An 11,052-nucleotide genomic window follows, 5' to 3' on the forward strand; every position below is an offset into this window, starting at 1 on the left:
CCTGGCCTGGGTTCTGAGAGGGTGTGTTTATTGATGCCTCTGTCTCCAGGTAGACCTTGCACCTGCTTCCTGTATGGACCTCATACTGATCTGGCAGAGAGCTTGCTCCCTGTCTCCCAGCAGATGCTGAGAGTAAAAACTCTCGCATCTCCAAGAGCAATTCCACTGGCACCCTGTCTATTTCTGGCCGAGCCCCTGCCTGGCTGGCTGCACCCTCCCTTGGGAGGAGGTTGGCTGGGCACCCTGGCCTCCTCTTCATCAATATCTGCCATCTATGGCACTGCGGTGGGATACCTAGCTCCTGGGAATTCCCTCAGTCATCCTTTGGTGGGATTGCCCTGCCCTCTGCTGATCTTCCAACGCATGAGCAGGACACAGGTGGCTGGGAGAGTGTTTGTGGCCATCTCCAAGGACGAGTTTCTCAGGGATCCTCACAGAGGCAACCACATTTGCACAAACTGGAGCCAGTACTGGATATAGAGGATGGCCCGCTTCTTTGAAAGCACACCTAGGCTGTAAAATAGGTGTTTTCCCCAGCGTAATACAGTGTGAGATTAATAGCATGTTGCCCGTGTACTGAGAACAGGCTGCACCTGCAGTGTCGTCGGTGCTCGCCTGAGGCCAGCACTGAGGCAAATTGAGAAGTGCCCATTCGTAATTTAAAGGGAGGGAAAAAAATAATATTCATAGCAAAGGTTACTGTGAATTTCAGTAAGACATAAAAGCCGGGGTCTGTTCCTGGAGAGGTGGTGGCCATGAACATGTGTCTATTGATGGAGAGATAATGTTCATCCAGAAGAATCTGAAATATGGGCATGCATTGTTTTGAGGATGGCTCCAACCAAGCTCTTCACCCGGATTCTCTGTGTGTTCATTTCTCAAGGCCCCATTTCTTCATAAAATCATAGAATATCCTGAGATGGAAGAGACCCACAGTGATTATCAAGTCCAACTCCTAGGCCTGCACAGGACACCCCAACAATCCCACCATGTCTCTGAGAGTGTTGTCCAAATGCTGCTTGAGCTCTGGCAGCCTTGGGGCTGTGACCACTCCCCAGTGGAACCGGTTCAAGTGTCCAACATCCCCCTGGAGAAAGAACCTTTTCCTATTATTGAACCTAAACCTCCCCTGACTCAGCTCCAGCCATTCCCTCGGGGCCTGTCACTGATCACAAAGAACAGAGATCGATGCTGCCCCTCCACTGCCCCTCATGAGGGAGCTGCAGACCATGGTGAAGTCTGTTCTCAGTCTTGTCTTCTCCAGGTTGAACAAGCCAAGTGCCCTCAACCACTCCTCCTATGGCTTCCCCTCTAGACACTTCACCATCTTAGTAGCTTCTATTGGACAATCTCTAATAGCTTTAGATCTCTGAGAGGTGATGGAATTGGGAGTGGAAAGGGGAAAAAAGAGAGATGTGCGCCAGAGCCTGCTCCCACTCTTCATCCACTGGCATGAGGAGAACCAGGATGTGGAAGAGGTGAGGACTTTCTAGGCTCTGGTGTCCCCGTGGGAGGGGGCTGGGCTGCCTCCTGCCCTGGAACCTTGAAGGCTCCAGCCTCCTCCTGGCCTTGGTCCAGGGACACGGGTCCTGTGCCCTGGGCTGTGGTGCCATCTCCTGGACTCTGTTGCTCTGCAGGCCTCTGGGGAAGTGCTGATTCATGCACTCAGCTTCCTGAAGAGAAGGGATCTCAAGAACCTGCTGGAGGCGGATAAGCTGTAGTGGTTCTGCAACTGCTTGGTAAGGATGGCCATGAAGCCCCAGCCTCAGGCTGGACCAGCCCCTGATGCCCAGAGTGTGGGGCTGGCACTGTGCCCCTGCCCACTGCTGCAGCCACCTGTGGGACAGCAGCCTGCACCCCACACGCTGCTGCCTTGCCTGGGGTGTGTGGGCTCCTCTGCAGGCTGCTCTGCCCCCGAGCCAGGGTCCCGCTGGAGCCCCGGCCCAGCTGGGCTGCGGGGCAGGGCGGCCCCACGGCTGCCAGGGAGCAGCCAGCCCTCTGCTCCCTCCAAAGCCGGCCCCAGCGGCTGCTGCCCGGGCCTCAGGGCTGTGCGGGCAGGGGAAGCCAGTGCTGGGCGCAGGCAGCGCCCAGCCAAGGGGCAGAGCCCCAGTCAACCCTCTGCTCTGTGCCCTGCTGCTCTCTCCAGCTGGAAAAGGACAAGAGAAGAGCGGCCAAGTATGTGCACCAGGCCCTTCCATACCTGGAGAGCCTACAGGAGCCCCTTCCAGCTGATCCCATTGGGCCCTGCTCCCTGCTGGCCATGGCAAGAGCTGGGTGGGAGGGCCTTGGCAGGAGGGGCTCTTTGGGTTCCCTCAGGCCCTGGCTCTGACCTTGGTTCCTTTCTGTTCCAGCCCTTGAAGGCATCACTCCTGACAGTGCTGCTATCTCAAGCCTAGCAGTTCTAACTGTTAAATTCCTAAGAGCTGCAAAGAGACCTCAGTCTTCTGCATGTTCCAGCAAGCCCAAGCCTAGCTCCAGAATGTGGGGAGTAGGATGCCTCCTCTGTGGGGCAGCTGCCAGAAGTCTGCTCAGGCTCTCCCCCAGCCCCGACAACCTGCCCAGCAGCGGCGCAGCCCTGAAGGAGCTCCGCGGGAGCTGGCTCAGGAGGCACCTCCCAGCCCTCAGCAAGCCAGACAGCAACACACGGGTGGGCCACAGATGCTGCTTCCTGGCTGGCACAGGGCCTGTGGCCACCTCCAAGGACCTTCTTCTCAGTGATCACCACAGCTCCAGGCTCTGCCCATCCTCTCTGCTGAAAGTGTTGAGGCTCCAGCAGAAGCCCCCAAGGCTAAGGGCCTTTTGGGCACTTTCCCTTCCCCACTGCACACTTGGCCAAGTATTGCTGAACACAAAGGCCCTTTTTCCCCTCTTCCCAGATGCCCTGTGGACACTGGGCACTAAAAAACCTCTGGAGCCTCTGTGTATGCTAAGAGGAATTTCATATTCTCAAGCTGGGGTAACAGGATGAGAAGGGTCTTTCCTGCAGGCTCAGGTGGTCCCATCAGACAGGGTTCCCAGGATCAGTTCTCCGCTGACCTCCGGCAGCTGCCCCACAGAGGATCCTTTCTATTCCGCACATTCTGGAGCTGATTTTCAAGCTGCTGGAATGTAGAGAAGAAGGAGGTCTCTCTGCAGTGCGTAGCATTTTCAGGGTTTTGATTGCCAAGCTTTTGACAGCAGCGCTGTCATGAGTCATGCGTTGAAGGGCTGGAACAGAAAAGAACAGAGCCAAGGTCAGAGCCAGCATCTGTGGGGGCCCGAGGAGCCCCTCTTGCCAGGGCCATCCCACCCAACTCTTGCCATGGACAGGAGGAAGCAGGGCCCAACGGGATCAGCCTGAAGGCACTGGCCAGCAAAACACCTCATGCCCCTGAAATCTCTCTCTGCTCTGCCCAAGCCGGTCCTCATCCATGCAGGGAGCAGAGCCCTCCACAGCCGGGGCAGGATTGCAGCTCCCTGCCCAGGGTCTGTGCTCCTCCACCAGCCCCTGCTGACACCGCGCTGCCCTCACTCACCATTCATGACGAGCTGCAACTCTTCCTTCTGTCCCCTCAGGTACCTCCCGGCCATCCCTGGGAACACAGATGCTGTCAGGGCCCCAACAGCACAGCTCCCCCCCAGTGGCGATGCTGGCCTGGCCACACGCCCTCCTGCCCAGGCACGGCTGAGCTCAGGGCCTTCCCACCTCGGGACACCCCAGGGCTGGGCTGGCACAGGGCAGCAGCCACCAGGGCACTCGGGGCTCCCCAGCACATCCCTGGGCTGCATCCTGCTGCCGCTGCAGCAGCCGGGGCTGGGGCCAAGCTGCAGTGGGACAGGGAGGGACCTTGTGGCTCACCAATGAATTTGATGGCCGCCTCTCGCAGGGGCTCCTGTGGGCTCTCCAGGTATGGCAGGGCCTGGCGCAGATGGTCGGCCACTCGGCTCCCGTCCTTTTCCAGCTGGAGAGAGCACCAGGACACAGAGGGAAGGGTTGGCTGTGGCTCTGCCCCTTGGCCAGGCGCTGCCTGCACCCAGCACTGGCCTCCCCTGCCCACACAGCCCTGAGGCGCGGGCAGCAGCCGCTGGGGCCGGCTCTGGAGGGAGCAGAGGGCTGGCTGCTCCCCAGCAGCCGTGGGGCCGCCCTGCCCCACAGCCCAGCTGGGCCGGGGCTCCATGGCAGCCTGGCTTGGGGGCAGAGCAGCCTGCAGAGGAGCCCGCACACCCCAGGCAAGGCAGCAGCGTGTGGGGTGCAGGCCGCTGTCCCACAGGTGGCTGCAGCAGTGGGCAGGGGCACAGTGCCAGCCCCACACTCTGGACATTGGGGACTGGGGGCTGCTCAAGCCTGGGGCAGGGATGTTGAGGCCATCCTTACCAGGCACTCACTGAACCTCCACGGTTGCTTCTTCTTGACCAGCTGCTCTAGATCCCTTCTCTTCAGGAACCTGAGTGCACGAATCAGCACTTCCCCAGAGGCCTGCAGAGCAACAGAGAGCAGGATGTGGCACTGCAGCCCAGGGCACAGGACCCATGTCCCTGGACCAAGGCCAGGGGGAAGCTGGAGCCTTCAAGGTGCCAGGGCAGGAGGCAGCCCAGCCCCCTCCCACTGGGACATCAGAACCTAGAAAGTCCTCACCTCTGCCACATGCTGGTTCTCATCATGCCAGTAGAAGAAGAGTGGGAGCAGGCTCTGGATCACATGTGTCTTCAGAGGTTGTTTTCCCTCATCCACTCCCAACTCCATCACCTTTCGGAAGAGGTGAATGGAGAGCAGCTGCACGTGGATTTTGTCCTGATGGAAATTAAGAGGAAAAGACCTCAGCTCCAGGCCTACCGGGGCACAAGCCTGCAAGTTCACAGTTTCCTGGCAGCACCCAGCACCTGTGGTGGGGGGCACAGAGCCTTACATTGCCAAAGAGTGGCTGGAGCACCTCAGCCAGCTGCAGGGCAGTGGGGGTGGAGATTCGGATGTCTCTGCCCTGGATTTCATTGATGAATACAGAGAGGGCCATCCCGACCAGCTCTCCGTCTGCATCTCCCAGTACGTCCAAGAGGTTTTGTGTCAGGCTCTGCATGCCGTCAGCCTGTGTGGAACACAATGCTGTGTGAAGCCATGAACGGCTGCACCACCAACCCCGCTCCGGTGGGGCAGCCCCACGTGCTGCTGCGGGCCCAGAGGCCAAAGGCCTGTCCCAAGGGACTCGGGCAGCTGAGCCGGGAGGCAGCAGAGCTGGCAGCAGCTGCCACAGCTCTCGAAGCCCAGCCAAGCCCAAGCGACTGCACTCCCCAGCCCCAGGATTCCAGCATGGCTTCAGCCAACTGCCCCCTCTTCACCATCACAGGATCCTTGCTCAGCACCACGAGGCCTCTGAGTGCCAGGCGACGTCTCTCTTTGCATTTGCTCCGTAGGTGCTTTGAAAAGAGCTGCAGGATGCTTTCACCACAGTCAGTCACGTCCAGGTAGACCAGGACCTGAAAGGCACTGAGCAGTGACAAGGTGCCCAGCCAGCAGGAGCTTAGACCCGCTCAGGGCTGGGCCCAGGCAGCAGCACAAGGCGCGGCACCGTCCTGGGCAGCTGCGGCTGCGAGAGGGCAGAGATGGAGGCAGGTCAGCAAGGCCAAGCTTGCCATCAGGCTCACCTCCACAAGGAATGCCATGGCAGGAAGCTCCCAGCGTGGCTTCTCCTTGGTGAGCAGCCCCAGCAGGCAGAGGGCAACTGGGGAACACAAGGGGCTCGAGGCACGACGCATCTCCCTGGCAGGGGGAAATAGGCACCATCAACCCTGAGCTGGCTGGGCAAACCTCTCCTGGGACTCACTGACACAGTCCTGGTCTTTCCCCAGCACCCTGGTAGGGGACGAGGGCACTCTGGGAGGCGGCTCCTCCTGTGCACCCGCCTCTCCCAGCCTTTGCCACTCTGCTCGGCCATCCCTCGGTGACAAGGCCCTCCGGCCCTCGACCACGGGCACTGTGTGGGGTGCCCCGTTCACAGGCAGAAATGACAGGGGCAGCGGGGACAAGGGGGTCTCTCACCTGGCCAGCAAACCCATTGCATAGTGGTGGGTGTCAGAGTTGAGAAGCGTGTCCCAGCCACGCTTCCGTTCCATTGCCATCACAATATTTTCAAACTGCAGACGGCAGAGCAGGGTCTTCATAGTCAGCACTGCAAACCTGTGTGCAGAGCAAAGCCCAGGTCATGCTGGGAGCCCTGACGCAGCCCTGAGAGCATGGTAGGGAGGGGAGGACTGGGATGGAGCACCTGTTGGGGTTCCTGGCAAGGCGGTGTCCCTCCCAGCATCTCCTCCAGAAGGTGTCAACCTCTTCTGGCATCTGCTCTGTGCTGATGAAGACTTGGAAGAGCAGATCCACAAGGAGACGGGGAGAATATTCCATCAATGCCTCTGGGCACTGGATCATCTGGAGAATTTCCCAAACCACTCTGGTTGCCTACAAAAGACAAATCATCTGGCCACAGCGCTCAGTGCCCAGACATCCATGTGGCAGGGCCTGAGCATGGGAAGCAGAGGCCAGGGGAGACTCAGGGGGAGCTCCTGGCCTGGTGCCCCTGAACCTACCCCTAGTCCAGCCTGGTGCATGAGGCAAGGAGATGCCGTAGTGGGGGAGGATAGAGGGCTATCAGAGAGGCAACCTGGGGTTGAGCAAAGGCAGAAACTCACAGCCAGGGCAAAGATGTCCTTGTTGTTCTCATCGGAGGCAGACACGCTGTGCTGTGGCCAGTCCTCCATCACACAGAGCAGCGTTGGCAGCACCCTTACCACTGTTGTTTCAGACAAGGCTATGGTCCTCCACATGATTGCAGCAGCTCTGTGGGGCCAGATCTCTGTGTCAGGGGAGTCTGAGCCACTGTGCTGTGACCTGGGCAGCTGCAGGAGCCCAGGTGACAGAGCCATGGTGCCTTGAGGAGCAGGGAGGGAGCATGGCAGCAGGACTGGAGGCTGAGGTGCCAGGGCTGGGAAACACAAGGGCCAGAGCATCCTGGAACTCTCTGTCTGTCTGGCAGAGCATGTGGGACAGGTCTAAAGGCTGGTGAGCCCTGAGCCCTGAAGGCACATGGGCCCCATACCTGTCACACGATGGGGCACAGCGCAGGAGGGTCAATGCGACATCAGTGGGGTATGTATCAGTCAGCCTCAGTATGTCCATGAACAGTCTGTTCTCTGGGAACATGTTGGCTGTGAGTCTCTGATGCATGTTCTTCATGAAGGCCTGCACCTGGAGGGGTCACGGGGGGAGAGCTGGAGAGCTGCCAGAGTGAGCAACTTGCCCAGCATCTCCCGAGAAGTGCTTCCCTTCCCACCACACTGTGCTGGCCTCAAAGGCTGAGGGGGCCCAGCAGACCCAGTTTTAGTGTCCACACGATCCTTTGCCTCAGGCTGCTTACTTTTGCAGAGACAACTCTCTCCCCAGAAGAGTCCAGATCAGGAGCATCAGCCAGGCTCTGAGTGGGTGTGGTGTCAGTGTTTGCCTTGCGCTCATTTGGCCTGATGCTGACATCAGCCTTCGCCGTGCCTCTGAAGTCCCTAAACATCTGTGGGAGAAAGCAAGGCAGGGAAGAGAGGGATGTTCGATCGAGTGCTCCAATAGTGGTGTCCGCTGAGCAGGTGGGGATGGCTGATGGTACCTGGCCTATAAAGCGCCAGCAGCCACGAGCAGGGTCCTGCTCTTCTGTCCTATCTCGGCCTGGATCTGGCAAAGAGCGAGCGTGGTCAGAACTGAGGGGCTGCGGGACAGGCCGAAGAACACGGGACAGGCCGAAGAACACAGCCCAGCCCTGCGCTCCACAGGCAGGGCCAACCCCGGGATGCCCAGTGTATGGAGCATGGCCACTGGCGGATCAGCCCTGGCCCCTCTTCCCCCCTCCCTTTCTCTGGCCATGTCCACAGGGGATGGGAAGAGGCCCATCTGGCTGCAGCCACCAACCCTGCGGCCCAGCTTCGCCACTCACTCTCCTGCAGGGGCTGGGACTGCTCCACCTCTTTAGGCTGCTGTGCTGGAGCAGCCCCAGGGCCCTCCTTCTTCCTCCTGAACAGCCTGCACAGGCTTAGGCTTCCCTCTGCCATCCCACAGTCGGGCCTTGAGGGCACCTGCAAGAGAGACACCTCAGGAAAGCTGTGGGTCACCAAGTGCCATGGACTGGCCACATGGGCACCTGAAAAGCTCTTGGTCACCAAGTCCCATAGTCTGGACTGAAGGGGAAATGGGGGAGAGTGGGAGAACTGCCAGAGCAAGCAAACTGCCAGGCTTCCCCCAGAAATGCTCCACTTCCCACCACACTGTGCTGGCCTCAAAGGCTGAGAGGGCCCAGGGGAGGTGGCTTGAGCCCTGGACACAGGCTGCTTACTTGCTTTGAACTGGAGTCACCATTCTCCTCAAAAAAATCCCAATTGGGAGAATCAATCACTCTGTCACTGGGCGTGGGGTCAGTGTCTGTGATGCCTTCAGTTGTTGCAGTGTTGGCCTCCGCAGTGAGATCAGGCAATGCAATGTCAGAGTTTGTCGGATCATCGGTCAACACGATGTCAGAGACTGCCATGCGATCAATCGATGGGCTGTAAGCGTCTGTCATATCGTCAGTCAAAGAAGTGTCAGACTTCATTCTTTGATCAATCGGTGTGGTGTCAGAGTTTCTTGTGTGATCATTCAATGCGGGGTCAGACTTCGTTGTGCAATCAGTTGGTGCAGTGCCGACATAAGGCTTTGACGTCAGCTTGGTCAGCCTGGTGTCAGGCTGTGCCATGACCTCAGTTGGTGAGGTCCCGGTCTTTCTACGCTGAATGCCCATGAATTTCAGAAAGGCCTGCAAGAGAACGAATGGCAGGGAAGAAAAGGACGTGCCATAGAGAGCTCTGATAGCGGTTCCAGGCTGAGCAGTGACAGCAGGCCCAGCCCAGGTGGCGATGGCTGCAGGTACCTGATCAGCTCTGCGGAAGCGGCCACGGGCGCGGTCCTGCTCCTGTGTCTGGTCCTGGCCTGAATCTGGCAAAGAGTGAGCACGGTCAGAACTGAGGGGCTGCGGGACAGGCCGAAGAACACAGGCAAGCCCTGCACTCCACAGGCAGGGCCAGCCCCGGGATGCCCAGTGCATGGAGCATGGCCACTGGCGGATCAGCCTTGGGCCCTCTTCTCCCCTCCCTTTCCCTGGCCATGTCCACGGGGGATGGGAAGAGGCCCATCTGGCTGCAGCCACCAGCCCTGTGGCCCAGCTCTGCCACTCACCCTCCTGCAGGGGATACAACTGCTCCATCTCCTCAGGCTGCTCTGCAGGGGAAGTCTCAGGGCCTTCCTTCTTCTTCTTCTTCTTCTTCTTCTTCTTCTTCTCCATCTGAAAGGGCCTGAGCAGGCTCAGGCATCTTCCTGCCATCCCACAGTCTGGCCTGGAGGGCACCTGCAAGAGAGAGAAACCTCGGAAGATCTCCGGGTCACCAAGTCTGGCAGGCTGCCCTCGAGGCCACCTACCGCAGGGATTGGAGACTCCAGAAAATTTCCAGGTCACCAATCCCTGTGGTCTGGCCTCGAGGGCACCTGAAAGAGAGAAAAACCTAAGAAACGCTATGGGTTATCAAGTCCTGCAGTCTGGCCTCGAAGACACCTGAAAGACAGAAAAGCCTAGCAAATGCTAGGGGTTAGCAAGTCCTGCAGCTCGGCCTCGAGGGCACCTGCCGCAGGGATTGGGGACACCTCGCAAAAGCTCCGTGTCACCAAGTCCCACGGTCTGGCCTCAAGGACACTTGCAGCACAGAAAAGCCTCCAAAACGCTCTGGATCAGCAGGGAAAGAGTTGGCTGCACGGGGGCTCCGCACAGCACCACTCTGTCCCGTCTGTCCTGTCGCATGCTCCAAGGAGCACTGAGGCGTGGCCACCTCACCACCAGTACTATGTCCTCATGTGTCACAAAGGGTCCTGTGACACACTGCCATGTGCCCTGGGGCCTCCCCTAGCCCGGCCAACCTGCCCAAGGTCAGAAGGGGTCCGTTCTCCAAACTATCTAAGACAGCTGGACATGAACTTTAGGCACAGCTCAAAAACTAAGCAAACCCTCCCCTGCTGTGCCTGCCCACGGCAGCAGAAGGAGCCCCCTCGGCTGCCGACGCAGCCGCAGCGGGAAGGCCACGGGGCCTCCGCACAAGCTGGCGCGGGCTCCTTGGGAGAAGTGCCAGCTGGTGGCCCTCCCAAACACAGGGTTGTGACACACAGAAGGAAAGTGGGGGCAAGGGCACCAATGCTGCTCCCACCCCATTGCCCGGGGCTGCACCAAAATCAGCAGCTCTGGCAAGTCCTCGCCCAAGGAGACCTGCCACTGCCCTGAGTCCTGGCAGGGCTGGTGCCCATCTCCTGCCCCACAGAGCTGTGTCCCCGGGGGACTTCTCTGCCAGAGGGCAGCCAAAGCCAATGGGCACTGATGTCTGCGCTCTTGCAGGGGGCTGTTGGGAGCGGCAGCTGGAGCAATTGGTGGCCGTGCTTGGCAGTTGTCAGAAGGCAGAAGCAGTTTCTCCTGCGGGAATGACTTTTGCATGGAAGTGATGACCTGCAGCACCAAACCACCCTCAGTTGCTGAGTTTCGCAGGAAGATTAGATTGGTCAGAGACCCTGTCAAGTTTCCTTGTGTTCTTTGGACTTTTTTTCTTGCATTTTGCAAAATAAAAGCTGCCCAGTCTGATGTTCAAAGCTCCAGTTGTTGTGTGTCCAGCTGTGACTCCCAGCTGATATCCAGGGCACTGGGGAGAAGTGAAGGGGATAGGGAGAACTCTGGGATCCAAACCTGTTCTGTGTCTCTGATTAAGGTGCCACCTCACTGAAGGAGCAGCCAAGACAAGTGCTGGCAGCAGACGTCTTCTGCCAGTTGCTGCTCTGGCATGGACACAGGGCACACGTGTTCCCACAGGTCCAGAACACTTGATACAAGAGCAATGGGGGGCCATGTACTGGTAGGGAATGGGCTCCAGCAAGCCCAGAGCCTGATCCTCTAGCAGCAAAAGCTGAGCTCGTGAACTGGACCATTTTTGCAGCAGACACCATACTGCTGACTTCCCTCCATCCTGGAACTTGAGCCA

The 11,052-nt window shown here is 58.9% G+C and overlaps 1 protein-coding gene and 1 long non-coding RNA gene across 2 annotated transcripts; one reads left to right on the plus strand and one right to left on the minus strand.

Annotated features, from left to right (window-relative positions):
• The first annotated feature begins 1,420 nt into the window (after positions 1-1,420).
• LOC135417595 (uncharacterized) lies at positions 1,421-2,522 on the plus strand. Its single transcript, XR_010432123.1, has 3 exons — positions 1,421-1,478; positions 1,638-1,739; positions 2,352-2,522. It is a non-coding gene; the product is annotated as an uncharacterized LOC135417595 (long non-coding RNA).
• Positions 2,523-2,920: 398 nt separating this feature from the next.
• Positions 2,921-10,136, minus strand: LOC135416944 (maestro heat-like repeat-containing protein family member 6). The gene is made up of 18 exons (XM_064660306.1): positions 9,218-10,136; positions 8,913-8,977; positions 8,343-8,798; positions 7,947-8,085; positions 7,623-7,687; positions 7,383-7,529; positions 7,065-7,213; positions 6,658-6,805; positions 6,240-6,427; positions 6,014-6,151; positions 5,620-5,734; positions 5,314-5,451; positions 4,887-5,063; positions 4,616-4,771; positions 4,355-4,456; positions 3,839-3,941; positions 3,516-3,572; positions 2,921-3,207 (listed from the first exon to the last, which is right to left on the minus strand). Exons 1-18 carry the CDS (start codon positions 9,360-9,362, stop codon positions 3,002-3,004), a joined length of 2,694 nt encoding a protein of 897 aa, XP_064516376.1. The 5' UTR covers positions 9,363-10,136; the 3' UTR covers positions 2,921-3,001.
• Between the last annotated feature and the right edge of the window lie 916 nt (positions 10,137-11,052).

This window comes from Pseudopipra pipra, chromosome 7, assembly GCF_036250125.1.
Source record: "Pseudopipra pipra isolate bDixPip1 chromosome 7, bDixPip1.hap1, whole genome shotgun sequence".
Taxonomy (NCBI): Eukaryota; Metazoa; Chordata; class Aves; order Passeriformes; family Pipridae; genus Pseudopipra; species Pseudopipra pipra.